Source organism: Chaetodon auriga, chromosome 19, assembly GCF_051107435.1.
Source record: "Chaetodon auriga isolate fChaAug3 chromosome 19, fChaAug3.hap1, whole genome shotgun sequence".
Taxonomy (NCBI): Eukaryota; Metazoa; Chordata; class Actinopteri; order Chaetodontiformes; family Chaetodontidae; genus Chaetodon; species Chaetodon auriga.
In genome coordinates, this window is record NC_135092.1 from 3,798,564 (window position 1) to 3,815,763 (window position 17,200).

The window sequence follows — 17,200 nt, forward strand, 5'->3', positions numbered from 1 at the left end:
TGCACTGACATGTAGCTGACCTGAGAAACATCAGTGCCCTTCACACTCTGCATGTTTTATGTTGAGAGGCTCCCGCCTGTCTGGAGGTTAACATGTCGACCTTGCTGATGTTCCAGAGTAACACACAGTCTGCCTCCTGTCTGGTGCTGTAGGATACACTGCAGAGAGCTGAGTGAATGTAATGTTACTTCAAGCAATTTGTGTCTGGGTTCATGTACACATGCTGCACCAACATCCTCTCCGATATTACATTTGTGTATAATAAACTTATATATGTGTATATATATTCAAGTAACGGCTGAATGAAATTCTATTCTTTTACTCATCTAGTCTGACCACAACTACAACCTTTTCACATCAGCGTGGCAAATATCTACCGTTTGAGGGTGAGATGGCCATTTGTCTTGCACATAAGACATAAGACTTCTATTTTCTTATCATTAATAGTTGGCCCATGCATCTTCTTTTTTGGATAAAAACAAATATCTGTAATACTGGAAAAAAAAAAGCTTGCAGGCAATCAGTGTACTCCACCATCTTCCTCCTACCGTTAACTTCCGTTGTGCATGTGCAACAACCTCCGTTGATGACATATCATTGATCACAATGGTTCCGCTCAAAACTGGTGAAAATGCAGGATGCTTGCCAGAAAGCACAAAGGTTCCTGAATCATAGCCACCCCCCACCTCACATTATCCTGGAATTACCACTTGGCGTCACAGTGCCAGTTAAACAACATGTCTTCAATTGCGTGATGCCAACAAGCTTTCTCCCTCAAACCTACAGCTGCCTATGACATGAAGATGTGAAGTGGGTTGAGCTAATTTAATGGTAACATATATGTTGTACAATTACAACCAATTATCAGTCATTTAGAAAAACGTACCTGTTGGCGAGCTTCACACACGTGAAGTAACAACAGCACTAAGGGAATGAAACCTTTGGGTGCTGCCTGAAACGTGTGATGTACATATCACTTTTCATTCATTGCTCAGAATGTGCAAGTTACCAGTCTCCACAGTGTAACTACCAAACTAACACACATTAGAGAAGCAGCATTCTACATTTGGAAACATTTATTTCATGTTTTATAACGATAGCTATGTACAGCATTTCAACACGGAAAAAACCTTAGCAGATGTCAGCAGGTTATGAAATGCAACCTCTTTGACGGTTCACACTGAAAATAGTGTTTTGAAAAAAAAAGTTAACAACACTACATTAAGTCAGCAATTGCCCTTGTTGTTCATGTAACATGACAGTTATTCATCCCTCAGAACTCCACAATCCACAAAGCAATTCAGAGCAGTTAAGCAAGCCATTAACACTAAGGTCGTTTCCCAATATGTACTCAAAGCTGTAAATCAAGATTTTTTTTTTTTTATGTGTTTACTGTAAAGCATCAAGCTGATGTTAGTAGAAAGTGACATGTTATCCTCAATAACGGGGATCAGAGGGTTATTAAAGTGACAAGCACAGGACAGCTGTTTACGGTAACAATACATTCAATATTGTATTTGAACACTCTAAGATAAGAAGAATTGAAGAGGTAATGCGAGCTCTGACACAGGCTGGGCTGAAGACTGAAAGCCAATCTTAACAGGACTGGCTGTAACGGAATCATGTTAGCTTCTACAAATGAAATGAACATTCTAAACTTACACCTACAAATAATGCAGTGGATCGTTCCTTAAACTAAATGGTGCCATTTGAGCAAGACACTGCATTACTCTGATTGATATGTACTGGATTTTTTTGATTGCATTCATGTGCTGTGTATACACTTCAGCTGAAAACATACACTATGTACATGTTAAATGACAATGTCAGGGGTACTTATTGTAGCATCCCTGCAGGGGTAAAAACCCATCCACCAGGGGGCACTACAGTAAGAGAGAGCTGAGACGGAAACAGAAGCTCAAATCAAAGATGGCTTCAACCTGAAGCTGCCTGCTGTGCAGCCTATCGCTCTTGAAACTCTGTTGTCATGTTTAGAATTTCAGGAGAGTTTTTGAAATGCAACATGTGACATTTGCCGAGTAGCTCAACTTGCTCACATACATGTGTCGAATATGTTTTGGGCTTTATTTTACTATAAAGACATGGCTGTGGAAGTTTTATGTGTGAGTGCCAAGCTAGCAAACTACTGCTTCAAGCTAAGCTTCACATTGCACTTTAGAGTACTTTCCTGAAGCATCCTGTTTATACTTGGTTAAGTGCAAAAGACATACAGGTATAGTCTTCACTGCTTGAAAAAAAAAAACATTTGACGTAAACAAAAGGCACAGAATCATTCACATAGATAACACATTTAGGTCTGTCTGTGTTTTTACTGTGGCCTGTAGCCACCCAGTTGAGGCATGTAGCTGGAGACTGGCGCTGTTGGCAGCCAGTCTGCAGAGTGGCCATCTGTAGGCGTTGTCTGCTCAGAGTCCTCTTCCAGAGGACAGAAGTCCAGAGGTTCCAGCACCTCCTGCTGCTCCATCTCCAGCTGGTTGAAGTCAGCAGGGTTGGTGCTGTCTTGGTTCCGTGCAGAGTGTGTGAAGCAGGGCTGTCGCGGGAAGCGCTGGGACTGTCTGCTGCCCTCCTGCAGAAACATGTCTGGGTTCTCCTCAGAATCTAGCAGGGGCTGCGTGGACTCAGACCGTGAAAAGATGGCCTGCTGGGGTTGGGAGCTCGGGGTCTGACCCTTGTAACCATTGGAGGCCACCACCGAGGAGTACTGAACGGTGCTGGCTGTGGTGTCAGCCATGTCGCCGCCCTCGTCGCTGTCGGACACACTCTGGCGAGGTGAAGACATGCAGGAGGAGCCACCGATACCGCTGCTGTGCTCCTCAGACAGGTACTTGTCCTTCTTCAGAGGCAGACTGGCCTTGTCCTCCTCAAACACACACTTTCCATCACACAGATCCACATCGAGCACACTGATGCCAGACAGACAGTTCTCCTTTGGTGTCTCTGCCTGCAGAGGATGAAGAGTTGAAAAGAAATGTTTCATTAAAATCAGACTAAAATCAACACATCACTCTACGTTTTCATCTGTGGATACTGAACACTGTCAGTGTGAAGGTCAGAGTCCATATTTGTCCGTTTTAATGTTAAAATTCAAACATTTGACACAATCTTTAGGGCATTGTTATTTCAATTTCCAACCGCTAGCTTGAGAAATGGATGCACTGACCTCCATATTCCTTATCTACTCAGCAGGTAACTGTGTATAATAATAATAGACTTATGGTAACTAATAAACTGATAAACTGGTAATAACAAGGACGCATTCAAGGGAGCCCAGAATTCTTCCTGCCAGCTGGAGGAACCCCCCATTTCTTTTTATCTATATCGTGTGTCTTTTGTTGAAAATAAAGATGCTCAGCTTTTCATTAAGCTGATGCACTTGTCAGCGTCACTTGTTGTGATCGGACCAATCACAGCCTAGATGGGGCGGGGCATTAAAAAAAGGTTGATGTGCTACAACAAACTGTAGAAATGTTAAACTCATTGTTATGCATGGATGGTTATGATTATTGACAAATTACGATTTAGCATTAGCAAAAGAGAGTGTGTGTGTGTGTGTGTGTGTGTGTGTGTGTGAGAGGGAGAGAGAATTAAATATGGACAACCATAAGTGAATAACCAAACCAAAGGCAGAGAGGGAAAATACACTGGGGGAAGAATGGAAGTCACCATTCTAAATGTGTATGCACCACCTGGAGCAAACTCATTTTTAAAGCAAGGCCTTATGAGGAGATGTAAATGTTAGATTGAACCTCATGACTTTTCACAAGAGCCCAGCTCTGACAGCGAAGCATTAACAGTATAATGCAAAACTCAGGTATAATTGATGTATGAAGGGATTTTCAGCCCTCAATAAAAGATTTGATCTTTTTTCCATCTCCTCACTCTGCTGACTCTCAAATTGATCTTTTTATTTTTTATGTTCCAAAAGGATGTGTGTGTGGTGAAACCATGCAATGCTGCCCAGTTCAGATGGGGAAAAAAAAGACATTTTAAAAGGAGGATTTCATCACGGGGGCTAACCTCCTCTCGACTAAACGGGAAGATGAAGGAGGGAACAGAAAAAGGAAATAACAATGGTGAGGTTTCCCCCCCTCTTCTATGGGATGTTACAAGCAAAAACACTAAACAAAAAAACCCTGAGACAACTGCATTGAAAAAAAGGAACTAATTGACTGAATTCTTTTCCAATCATGACATATGGACAGTGGAAAGGATAGATTGAGTTTCTGAACACACACAGGACAGATTTCAGGTAAAAGAGCATCATTTGTATTGTAACTCCTGTTTCTCTGCTACACACAGACTGAATATACTGTTATACTGACAGGCAGTCTATTAAATTCTGTCTATGTTGGCAGCTTAACGTGTGTGAGTACAAAAGAAGTCCTTACTTTCAAAGGATAATCAGGTGACCAATTTCCAATGGTGCTCTCTCCAGGGTTTGGAATCCGAGGCCAAAAATTCTCCTTGATGCTGTGAGAGAGTGGACGCAGAAGGTTACACATCAATTTAGAAACTGTGGATCCTAAACTACAATGTGTGACTATGGACAGTGGTGAATAGTTTCAAGTGTGGACTGTGCTGTGTCTTAAGGTCAGGGTATGCTCAAAATGAACTACTTCAGACGACCATGTCTGACAGCTCAAGAGTTTACACCCGTTATGTGTGGCCACATTCAAAAGTGAGCAGAAAAGCCTGTCATCATGAAGAGGAATGAGAAGCAGAGAATTGTACAAATGGTGACCTTACTTCTCCTTAAACACACGGTTTCAAATCCTCTCAAATCCTGCTATATATATTAGGTCATATTGTCTGAGTGTAACTTACACGTCTTTTTTGTAGATACAGAGCAGCATGGTCATAACAACAATGAAGAGAAAGCCAAGGCTCACTCCTACCACGATGCCCTCGATCTCTCCTGATGCTGGGGGGGAAACACAGAGGACATTTAGAGGAGACAGCATTCTACATACAACTCCACAACTCAAGCTAGGTACTTCATAATTTCACAATCTAATATCTCTATGGAAAGCAGAAACTGACTTTGGGACATTTGAAACAGCTGGAACAGTTCACCATGTAGGAAAGGTTGTACTCACCATATTTCAGAGTCGTGAACGAGTGATTAAAGCCTCTGGCAGAGCCCTGAATGGTTGAAACCCTGATCCAAGTGTCATACTTGGTGTTGCCTAACAGTGACTTCAGGGTGTACGAGGTGACATTAGCTGGCACTGTTTTTTCTGCAAAGGCGCAAAATAGAAATCAGCACGTAAGACGGGTAGCTGGGAATGACTGCAGGTCAACATTAAATAGAAATCTGTAAATGCAAAAAACTCAAGCCTATTCAGATCACCATGTGACAGTACATACTATGTATTTCTGTCCCACTTGTGTAGAATATGGTGTAGTTTGTGATGAAGCCTCGTCGGTTGTGGAGGGGAATCTCCGTCCACACCAGCTCTGCCTCATTCCGTCCTGGTTTACCATTCAGTCTAACCGCTGGGCCTTCCAACGGTGCTGCAATCACAACAGCAACATCATGCATGTTAACCATACAATGCATCCTATCTGATGTCAAATACAGAACAGACGGGCTTCATGTCAAGGCAGCGCCCCCTTTGGAGGGAAAGAATGGCCTAATCTTAGTAAATGGTTAGGTGAGGACCCAACGCGTCCTGAATGTTCAGGTATAGCGACACATTAGCTTCTGTCATGGTGTGAGGCAAGCTTGTCTCAAGACACACCTGGAGACATAATCAAGTGCTCAAGTGTCAAACAGGTGCTATTGAGAGTGCTGAACTATTGCTCTTTATGAACTGAATGAATCATGAGAGCTCATGACAGTGCTTTAGTCTGAGTGGGTCTGTGCTGCCCTCTGCTGGACAACAGAGGAATGATGGAAAACACCTGTCCATTTTGTTTTCTGTGTAGTGATTTGATTTTAATGTGCCATGAAAACTTCAAATCGTATGTTATGTTATGTATGGTTGTTATGTATATTGCATTTCATTTTATTTCTTTGTTTGATTTATTGCATTTGAAGAATTTTTTCCCCATGTATCAGAAATGTGTTGTTTTCTGCAGCCATATGACTGTTTTTTGCCCTGCCTTTACTGCTCACAAAACTTCAAAAGGATTCCAAAATGATCTAGTTCTTCCAGTGTGTTACAGATGTTGTCTTATGTCAGACATGTTATGTCAGATATCAGATGTTATCTCACCTCCTTGCTCCAGAAAGGCCTCTACTCTTGCTGGCTTCCCAGTCCTTCCAGAGTATACCGGATACACAGATATATTGTAGCAAACAAACTTCTCAAGGTTGCCTAGAAGTGACAATGAAGAGTTAAATGAACTGTTAGTTTAAAGTGATACCCCACCATATCTAGATTCAAGTATGACACACCCTGTATGCTTGAAAGGTGGCTGTTTTAAGTTTGTAGTAAGTTTGTAGTTTGCCCTTTCATGGACACAGCTGCTGTCAGCTTGGATTCACGGGTTCTGACAGAGGACGAAAGAACCTAAAAATACATGACTGCTCCTATCACAGCGTACTGCTGCCACCATGACAAAAAACTATTAACTCAGATTTTTGTTAGCAACAATAAACTTCCTTTTCACATTACTAATTACTTATAAGAACAAGATGCTTTTCAATGGACTGGACCAGTAGGAAAACCCGACTGAAGAAACCAGAGGTCCACAACCACATATAAAATTCTAAAGTATCCATGATTTTGTAGTTAAGGAGCTCAAACTTGCATACACACTGGTGCAGTGTTTACCAGCCAAGCTGCAGTTAAACACATGACCACCAGGGTGCATCATACCATCACTGCAGTGAAAAAACACACACAGCCCAAACCATAGCAGCCTGCTCTGTGAGAGAATAGCGGGGAGCAACATTTGAGGCGTCATTTTGTGGCTTTCTTATCTGTGCTGCTGCTTACTCATTTCTTCCTTTTTTAGTTGTATTCATTTTAAATCTGTTTTTACACTCACACAACTCTGCTCCTCAGCCATGTGCTGGTGTGTTTACAGGAAGACTAATGTCCTTTGATTTTTTTGAATCAAGATGGCAGAGCTCTTAACTGATTCCAACATTGCCAAGTGCGTTACAGACTCTGTTTTTCTACCTTTCACAATAAAAGCCCTTGACATATTCACTACATAACTGCTTACCAGTGGAAGGTTAAACTCATTCAGAACATTTAGAATAATATTTACTTTAAAGACATTTTAAGGATTCATTTTGTTTATCGGAGTAAATCAACGTTGGTTGGAAAATTTGAAGACATCACCCAACCCTACAATCTGTCGTAACTATGTACATCCAAGCTGACCACAGTCTGCTCTCCATCCACAGGATGTGAGTGGTTCCTTCTCAGCAAGGACAGATTTGGAGTGAAATGTCTCTTTTATGGCATTTTGAACTCATTATAAACTTGACTCAGATACTTTAAAAGGAAGAGATTACCTTTAATGAAAGTGCGTGTGGTGTTTTTGTTCTCCCTCTGCCAGTCTATCAGATCACCAGCAGTCCACTCCACCACATACTCTGACACAGCTATGTTCTTGGGGGATTTCCACTCCAGCCACAGCTGGCCTTCATGGGGCCACACCTTCAGCTCTTTCACTGGGGGGTACTCTGTGACACACACACAGAAATACACTTGATATCACATTGTTGACTTGACTTAGACCACAGCTGATTCACTCAGGATTTGTTTTAAAACTTAAGTTTGTAAGCTGAACTTACCGGATTCCAAACTCCTCATAACAAAACACAGTACGCTCAGTTTGCAACTTCTCTGGTCTCCATAACAGAGTTTGAAGCATAAATTAAAAAGCTAATGGCTTCTGCTACACAACTATACATCTCCTCCTCTCCAGGATATGTTTATATTGTGTTTATACTGCTGTGACTGTGACCTTTTCATATTGATATTACAACATCTCAACAATTAATATAGTCTTCTTCCACAGACAACTATCACTAAAAGTAGTCCTTACAGTAGCTGGGATACGTCTGCAATGAAAGGCTTTAGTGCTAGATGAGAGTGTGACCTGTAGCTCTGTAGCTCGGAGGGACCATGAACACCTACCATGTGCTTTCTCAGGGATGACGAACGATGCCTCATAAGATTTCCCCACAGAATTGACGGCGATGACAAACACTTGAACAGATTTACTGTTAGCCAGGTGAATCTCTTTAAGGGCAGTGATCTTCTGCTGGCTAGAGCTGCCGTCTGCCTCCGACCTGTTGACTGGGATACTCTCCCACTCCAAACTTCCATTCTTGACTTTATCCTTTGTGTCTTGAATCCTAATGTCGAAGCTTGTTATCCTCCCGTTGGCCAACTCAGGATCCTGGCAGAGCAAAGTCACACACTGTATGTTACTTTTCAGCATCAACTCAGGTTGATGTATAGTATAACATCACCAAGTCTTGTACAGAACAGGATCAATTTATTGTTGGTTTTAGAATTTTTCTGGGAAAAAAAGATAAAATGACAGCCTTAACCTGTTTTGGTGAACAGGTTTTTACTGGCTTATTCTGAGCTGAGGAAATCATGATTAATAGAATTTCAGTGTCTCCAGTACGACTGAAGCAGGCGGAGACTCCTGGTTTAGCTTCATCAAAATGTGAAGCTAAAGTAACTTTGCTCCCCTTGCTAGTAGGTACGACAAATACGAGTCAGTTCAACATATTACAGTATTACACTGATTACAGAGATCAACAGTTTGTTTGGATGAAAACACTTCCTGTACAAAGCCTATTTAAATAATTCACTTACAGTAATTCAGAAGTCCACAGTGTTCGTTCAGGGTATTTTCACACATGACAACATATAAAATAATTTCCAAAACTACAGTATTCTTTTTTTTTTTCTCTCTACTTTACTCCCATGATACTGTACTTAGTCTCACAGTAACTCATCTGCTGTCGGCCGGCTACCTAAGGCTGGTGCTGCGTGCACACTGAAATCATGACGGGAAACAGGAATTTACTGAAGCAGAAATTGCCATAAATGCAACACAAAAATCACTGGAGGGTTAATTTCACTTTGCAGAAGCTCCAGAGGACCAAAAGGAGCATTTGATGTTCACTTACACAATGGCTCTGGCCTTAGCAAGTAAAAGGGCTACTTAAATTCACACAACAGGCAGATAAATGTTTCAGGGGGTTCACCTGCAGGGTGTTCGTGTTAGCATGTGTCTTAAAATGTGTTGATTTTCTGGCTGGGGTTGCAGCATTTTAAGAGTTAAGAGCATGTTAAACATTTTGCACTTTCAAACTCAGCTGTGAAAATTGTGCCAAATTTGTGAAATACTTAAACTACAATACAAAACATCTTTTAGTCAATTAGTAGATGACAGTGTGACTTTTATGAAGATACTCTTTTTACACCAAGCAATTATATAAAACTGTGGATTCTACACACCGCTCAGGCAAAACATTATTTCTTTTTTTGTTTTCCAAACAGTAATATTAAGATTATCAGGTGTGATAGTTTCTTGTGTTAAAAAGAATGTGATGTGGGAACTTACCTTAGAAATAATCTGCACTCGTCGTTCATTTACGCTGTCACCCTCAGTAATGATTTTCCATAAATCCGGTTTACTCCCTGGTCCTAGGCCGAAGAAAATGGGAAACAAAATATTTTAGTTCACAAAGGGAAAATCATCATTTCTTCAATTCTGCATTACACTGGGCACAGAGGGCACATTCACAGGTTCAGTCTTTTCATGTGAAGTATTTTTGTCGTGTTGTGCGATCAATGGCCACACACTGTTGCAGTCAAACCACATATGGTGCTTTCTTTGACTAGTACAAATTTTCTTTAGATGCTGCCATTGCCTTAATAAATGACTGTGTGTAAGGAAGGTCTCAGGGATTCGGGGTTCAGCTATAACAGATTAATAAGTAAACAATTAATCAATCCAGAGACCTTCACTTGTCTTTGAGCATCATGCTGTATTTGGTGGTCAAATACTTTTACTTAGTGAATGTAGTGAGAACACTCACGGTCCTCTGGTGTTCTCTTGGTAGCGTTGATACTCCAGTCGCTCCAGTAACCGTGGCCTTCTCTATAATTTTTGCAGCGCACCTGAGTGACATAAACTGTATCTGCCTGAAGGTTCTGTAGCCTGAAGGACTGTATATACTTGGCAGTGTCCACAAGAGGTACCTTAAAGACATCAAACACAGAATCAACATTTAGACCTGCAGATGGCACTAGATACAGTCAGAGGTCAAAGGAAGTTATCTGGATTCATCCTGAGGGGAATATGATTGTCTAAACCAAATTTCATTGCAATCCATCCAATGGTTAATTTCACTTCAAAGCACAATGTTCAACCTCATGGTGGTGCTGGAGGAAATGTCAGGAGATTGCCAAAATCATTAGGATGTATCCTCCGGGGAACAGGAATGTGTACCGAATTTTGTACCATTATATCACACTTCATCTGGACACTTAACATTCTTGAAAGAGATCTCCATGTAAAATAACTTATCACATTGGAAGGACAAAGGAAATATCATCCCTTCATTGAAGTGCATTGCCTCTATCTGTACAGTGTTGTGTCTGCCTTCAGTATGATGGGGTAAAATTATGTTGAACTGGATGTAACTCTGACAGTGCCAGGTGAAATTGAGATGCTTCACAGGACAAGGGAAAACCTTGACCTGCTCACAATGCTACAGGTAAAGTCATCAGGGGTCATCCTGTGGGCACCACGGATATCTGTACCAAATTTCATGGCAATCCATGAAACAGTTGAGATATTTCAAGTGTCAATCTGACGGTGGCACAGCAGCAAAAGTGCCTAAAGTCAGCAGGATTCATCCACCTATGCTTTTCCTGCTATGATGAAAATGCACACTATGAGAAATTCGTACGAGTGGTCAAATGAGACATACTTACATCAGTCCAAGTATGAGATCCATTTGGGCAGAATCTGATTTGATATGTTAATCTCACATATTCTTCGTCAATAGGGCGAATCCAGTTTATGAGAAGGGAGGTGGGAAAACTCTTCTCTGAAATGATTTTGACGTCTGATGGAGGGTTTGTTTTCACTACGACAAAAGACACAACAAGCTATCAAGATCGTGCGAGATGGCGATCATCAACCATTATCTATACATTAACACACTGGGGTTGCATTTCAGCAGAGCCAGCACTCTGACTTGGTCTATATGTTTTAGTCCAGACTAGATCAGAAACAGCGGACATAAAGATGGCCTTCAACTTACCAAACCAGCCAGCATCTTCTTTCAGGTGCTCAGACTCTATGTTTCCCAGTTTATTGTGTGCCTCCACCCAGATCTCTAGTGTCATGTGATGGGGGTAAATTTCCAGAGGCACTTGGGCTTGGTTGAGAGTCGTCGTCACATTATAGGTCTGACCACTGTTGACAAAACATTTTAAGATCATTGAGAGGAACTCAGCAACAAGGCCAAGTCAATAATATGTACACTCAGAATTCTTGCAATTTAAACAATTCCACTTTGACTTTTCATGATACTGTTCATGAAGAGCAAACAATAGGGCTTGAAATAATACCAAGAAAGAATGAAGTCTCCCAGCTTGCAGCACTGATTAATTGTAAAATTTACCTTTCAGTTGAATAACCATTTATGTCTGTGGCTTTACAGACAATTACAATCAGTGTTTGATCATTTACAAGCTTTACTGTAAAGCACACAGAGCTACACTCCCCGTACAAAAAGTGCAATAAGCAAAGTTTATTACTATTATTATTGTTATTTTAACACATGCACCAAGCTATTGTCTGTTTATATAGTTCAACAGTGTCCAAAAAATGACAAGATGCTAAATTATGCTTCTTAATTCATGTATTTGTTCAGAGGTTGTCTGCGTGTCTGTCATCCACGAGGCAATTGGAAAGAATGAAAGTTGCCATTTTTTTGATGGTCTGAAAATGACTCTTGTGCTCAGCACCAGAGGAGGTCAAGGCTTTGGCAGATTTGCAGTTCAGAGTTCACCTTTGTTAAAATTTAACAACGGAGCAACACAAACACACTGCTGCACTGTGTTTGGGTATGAAAAAGTTCTTATTCTAGTCTGCTATTTATTTAATGCTTTATATCACACTACCAGATGACAATCTATAGCATACACTGTCATGCATCTAGATAAAATAAACTCACAATAAAATAAACTCACAATAAAATAAACTCACAATAACATCTTATTTGTGAATTTATGTTATTGTGAGTTTATTTTATTGTGAGTTTATTTTATTGTGAGTTTATTTTATCTAGATGTGTTTCATCTTATTCTATTTTATCTTATTTTATTATCTTTTCTTTTCACACGGGGGTTGCAACAAAAATTTCATTGACATGGCTATGCTCAATGACAATAAAAGCAATCTTGAATCTTGAATCTTGAATCTTGAATGCTGGAGCAAGTCTTTCAATATTTTTTAACTGCATCAGACACTTGACATTACACCCTTTTTTCATCGCTGTTTGGGGCAATTTCATTGAATGTAAACGTAATGTGCTAATGCTAGACAGACATTCATACATTAAAAGTCAGAAACTACAAGTGATAACCTAAAGACAAAAGTTAAATTATCAAGTCCTCCGCACCAGCAATAAACCACTTTGACATTAACAAAACATTCTTTCAACTACTTTAACTGCCAGCTTGACTTGACCCCACCATGCTTAAATGAAGCAAAACAGAAATGCTGAAGAAATGTTTACTCACGAGATGATGTTAACATTCAGTGTGTAGCTTGTAGGTACGTATTTGGCTTGACGTCCTGCTGGCTGCCACACACAGCTGATTTTGGGAGAGATGGTCGATTTCTCCTGAACCGCCACACAGGACAGATTCTCAGGCTTCCCTGGACGATCTGACATTGGGGACAACGACACACAGTCATCTCATAAACTGTTTTTTTTAGAGTAGGTATTTAAATATTTGAGAGACAACTCAGAGTTAAGGGTGACGTGAACTTCTCATCAAAAATTTTCAAAGTATTTTCACTTTTTTACCAAACACAAATACTTCATAACCATAACCATCCACAGGACAGTAAACCTGTGTTGACCCACAACTACAGAGCCTTAAATTAAGAACAGGTTGTGGGTCTGCAAGCGCTCAAGGATTTTTACAGCAGACAGGTTGTACAAAGTTTGCACAGCATAAAACAACTAATATATATTTTAATAAACACTACAAAACATTACAACAGACAACAGATACGTACAGCCGTTTGTAAGGATGATCCCATGAATGAATCTGCCTTTGTTCAGGATAACATAGTCGGACACTTTCTTGCTGATGCAAAGTAACCATTCCTGTTCTTCGCTGGTGATGGGGATGGTGACATTGAGAGCAGATCTACTGATCTTGGTGTACTGTCTTTCGGACACAGTCGTCTTAGACAGATTCCAGTAGAGGTCATCTGCTGTAACTACAGTTGTGTTGATGATCATGCATGTAGCTGTGAAGTTAGTCCCAATCTCTAGCACTGGAGACTGTGGCGCTATGAGCAAATGGTTCTCTGGAGACCAACAAAACAAGAAATTATTGAGATTCAATATTTTTTAGATCAAACTCAACCAAAGTAACACACATGAGTAGTGAGCTTGCATCAGCAACAATGGGGGTTTTTTTGCATGTTACTGTGACTGCTGAGGCATCAAATGACCCACCGTTCCTCCCACAGTCTAAAGAATGAACACAAAAACCAACAAGAAAGTTGGCTGTTTGATGTGTCACAAGATGTGACTGTACTCCACTTCGTAACTCAGACCTTCAGCTTGGTACAGACACAAAACAGACATTGAGTAAGATTTAAATCAATATATCAAAATAAGCACGGAAATTTAATGTAGACTGAATGTTTGATACACAACGCTTACTTCCTGTTGCCAGTAGGTGGCGCTATGACTAAGTCAGTACCAGCATGTCCTCAGACTTGGATTTACATCCCAACATGTGAGATCTGGACAAGTTTGGACTATGTAAGCCCAAGTCACAACAACTTCCTGTTTCTTTCAAGTCAACCCTGCACAGTTGGTGAATCAGTGGATATCGACCAATGATTCCCGGCTTCTGGCATGTTCCCATCAGAAACCCAAAAAAGTTCACGCCCCACACACCTCAATGTTTACCGACCATTAACAAGGAACAGGCGAAGTAATGACTTAAAAAGGAAGTGGAATTTCATAATAAAATAAAGGTCAGCACGATAGCAACAGCAAATTATTGCTAATTCTCCCTTTATAATAAATATTCATTCGACTTAGTTTGACTCTATATTTTTCCTCCATGTCCTCCATGTCCTCCACCAGTCTTACTTATTCTTTGAAAATGTATGAGTCTTAAACACACATGCACCATTTGAGGTTGATTGCAATTTTGCTGTGCGTGCACAATGACAATAAATTTCTTCAGAAATTTACCGTAATAACAAAAGTTTCTTTAAACTGCCATCCAATGGGTAGTATTTCTCCGAATTTTTCTTTAAGTGAGAATATGTTAAATCTGTACCCGTCTGTCCTCGTGTCCTGCACTCACCGCGTGCTCAACACGATCTAATTTTCATGTTTGTTGGCTGTCACTGTCCACTGTCCAGCCGTGTTTACCCACCAAGTAAAGACTGAACTTCAACAGAGTTACACCGAGTTGAACAGGCTGAGGCTAACTAGCTAGATAGATGGATGGAAGGTGACGGTGTACATGTGACCGCAGGTATCCTCTAAAAATGACTCTTTAGCTGTTTTCTATGTGTAAAATACTAACTTAAGTTACTGACCTCCTCTTGCAGGTTGAACAACGGCAAGGCAAGCGAACACCACCAGCTGGAGCACAGACACCATGACGACGACTAGCTAGGAACATGATAACATAACATAATGTCAGACTGGAAAAGGCAATATAGCTAGTACCAGTTATGTGTACAACATTCTAATTACATCCTCACAAACTTTACAACTGGTCTTAGTGGCTTACCACTGCGTAACGTCGAGGTGAACTTTAGCTTAGTCGTTGTTGATCTGATATTACATCGTTTTGCTTTTGCTGAGGTATTTAACACGCAAACATTAACTAGGTAAGACACGTTACGTTGTTAGCTAGCTAATAATGGCTATTCCAATGTTCAGATGTTCTAAAAAAAAAAAAAATACAAAACGTTCATAATAGCGTGCGGCTAAAAATCTATACAGTAGTCAGTGTTGCGAATTAAATATTCAGGTTAGCATTGCCACCCTTGCTAACGCCATATTGTTTCCGCAATCAAAAGCAAGAGGTTATCACTCAACTCACCTGACTGAGGTCAGTTTTGGTCCGTGTTAAAATCGTTGCTAGATCAACAACATTTTTCCTTGTGACTAAAACCTAACAATTCCCAGGAAAAGGTAACGAAGCTTAGCTAATATTTGTGTCACGTCCGAGCCAGTGGTTCTAAGTCAGTGCCACCCACTTCCCGTCAAGAGAACGCTGTGTCGCAACGTTTCGTGGTGCTGCGTCATAACTGCACGATCTTAAACTATACGGATGGACCGAAGTCTTTTCTGTTGAGCGTTTTCTCTGCCAGCGACAGTTTAGGGATCTGCTTAACTCATCAGCGAGGCCATCCTGTTGGCTGATTAGTCAGAGAATCTGTCTGTCAAACACTTACAACGAATCGGACTATTCCGGTGTGAGTGTCCCGGTTTGCGTGTCCCTCACTGCTGTTTTCCAGTCTGTCTCCGCCCCTCCTGCTCACTTGTAGGCATGTGCCCGTAAAGGTTCGTGAACCTCCAGCATTAATTCCCAAAAAACAAGACAACTCACAGTGCGTCTGACGGGGGAAAATGGACATTTTATTAATCACTACTCTGTGATTTACGAAAAGGTTAATGTCCAAAATTATATTCTTAACCTGAGTAGACTACATGTGTGCCAACCACGCAAGCAAGCGAAGAGAGAACAGGCAAGCGGACAATAACACTGGCTATGATGAGCATTTGTTGGAGCAGACTGCTGCCAGAGCTGCATAAAATCAGTTAAAAGTTAATTTTAAGGCACATGTGGAACAGCACAATGAAACAGTCTGCTGGGTGAATGGTCAGGTCAGAGGCCTGGGAGAGGGCTTCAGGTCCAGAGGACTGGCGTTTCCTCATATGAGTACAGCACACTCTCTTCGCCCTTCCTCTCCTCGCCAAAACAGAGACAGACAGAAGAACTGAAACACACAGACTCCTGGTGAGGTGATCACCGATACAACCCAGCCCCTGCTGCTGAGAGAGGCTGCAGAGGTGCAGGCAGACGCCTCCACACACTCCTGGATGACTGAACACCTGACCTGAGTCCTGTCATCTGCAGAATGTTTTAATCACAAATTCAAGAGAGACAGCAACAAGACTAACAATCTAGAAGCTCGGCTGTAAGACGACACATTGTTGAGTAACACAGTTTTATGTAATGGTCCTCGGCACATGGCAGAACCTCGACTAAAAATCCAACTCTCTGGTTCTAATGATGGCACATCTCTTCAGATTGTTTAGAGAATGACATGTTTGACATGTATTTGGTCACACTGTACCCCTGACATTTTCTCAAATAATGACAACACATCGTCTTTTTATGAATTTGTTTTAACCTGGGTACACACAGTTTGTTTAGCATTCTGTCACATGGTTTTTTACTTATCTGTGTTTAATCTTACTGAGCTCCTCTGTCAGAAGGACAGATGTTTCAGATACGTGGGCCAGACGTGGCCATTGAACAGGCTGGGGTGGTCTGGCACCATGAGATTGAAGAAGGCGGGACTTGAATTTAGAATTCCCAAAAATCTCTTTTGTTTGCCTTTATTGTCATTTGCTGGAAGTTTTTTTTTGTGTGTGTGTGTGTGTCTGTGTGCAGATTCTTTGTTTTGATAAAGAGTTTGGATGTCTTTAAACTTGTGAGATGTTTCATGTTGTTATTGGTCGCTTTCCTCATGTCTGTGGCTCATCCATGTGTGGTTTTAACAGCCTGTGTGTCATTTGGAAGATTAGGTTGAACTGCTTGTATTGTGTTAGGTTGAAGCTTCAGTTTCTTCATTGCTGAGTTGACCTCCATGTCCTTTACTGGAAGTTGCTCACCAGGGGCCTCAGATCAGCTCCTCTTCATGGTTCCTTTTAGCTGCCTTTACAGCACCTGGACCT

The 17,200-nt window shown here is 41.0% G+C and overlaps 1 protein-coding gene across 2 annotated transcripts; it reads right to left on the reverse strand.

Moving 5' to 3' along the window:
* Positions 1-1,058: 1,058 nt before the first annotated feature.
* On the reverse strand, positions 1,059-15,513 carry il6st (interleukin 6 cytokine family signal transduce). 2 transcript variants are annotated; one of them, XM_076758047.1, is made up of 16 exons: positions 15,336-15,513; positions 14,824-14,899; positions 13,270-13,566; positions 12,765-12,912; positions 11,279-11,433; positions 10,947-11,101; positions 10,046-10,208; positions 9,568-9,650; positions 8,121-8,385; positions 7,493-7,663; positions 6,240-6,341; positions 5,389-5,535; positions 5,118-5,258; positions 4,846-4,942; positions 4,410-4,491; positions 1,059-2,962 (listed from the first exon to the last, which is right to left on the reverse strand). In XM_076758047.1, exons 2-16 carry the CDS (start codon positions 14,885-14,887, stop codon positions 2,330-2,332), a joined length of 2,703 nt encoding a protein of 900 aa, XP_076614162.1. In that variant the 5' UTR covers positions 14,888-14,899; positions 15,336-15,513; the 3' UTR covers positions 1,059-2,329. The 2 variants fall into 2 exon arrangements, with proteins under 2 accessions (XP_076614162.1, XP_076614163.1); XM_076758048.1 differs by having other exon boundaries at positions 14,824-14,895; positions 15,336-15,458.
* Positions 15,514-17,200: the final 1,687 nt, after the last annotated feature.

Bases quoted from the DNA above. Each gene is read 5' to 3' on its own strand.
- il6st (XM_076758047.1), bottom strand. From the start codon at position 14,887: ATGGTGTCTGTGCTCCAGCTGGTGGTGTTCGCTTGCCTTGCCGTTGTT. The intron at 11,102-11,278 runs GTAAGTTGAAGG...CTTTTGTCGTAG, and splicing joins AGAAGATGCTGGCTGGTTTG to TGAAAACAAACCCTCCATCA. The intron at 4,492-4,845 runs GTAAGTTACACT...ACTCTCTCACAG, and splicing joins TGTATCTACAAAAAAGACGT to CATCAAGGAGAATTTTTGGC.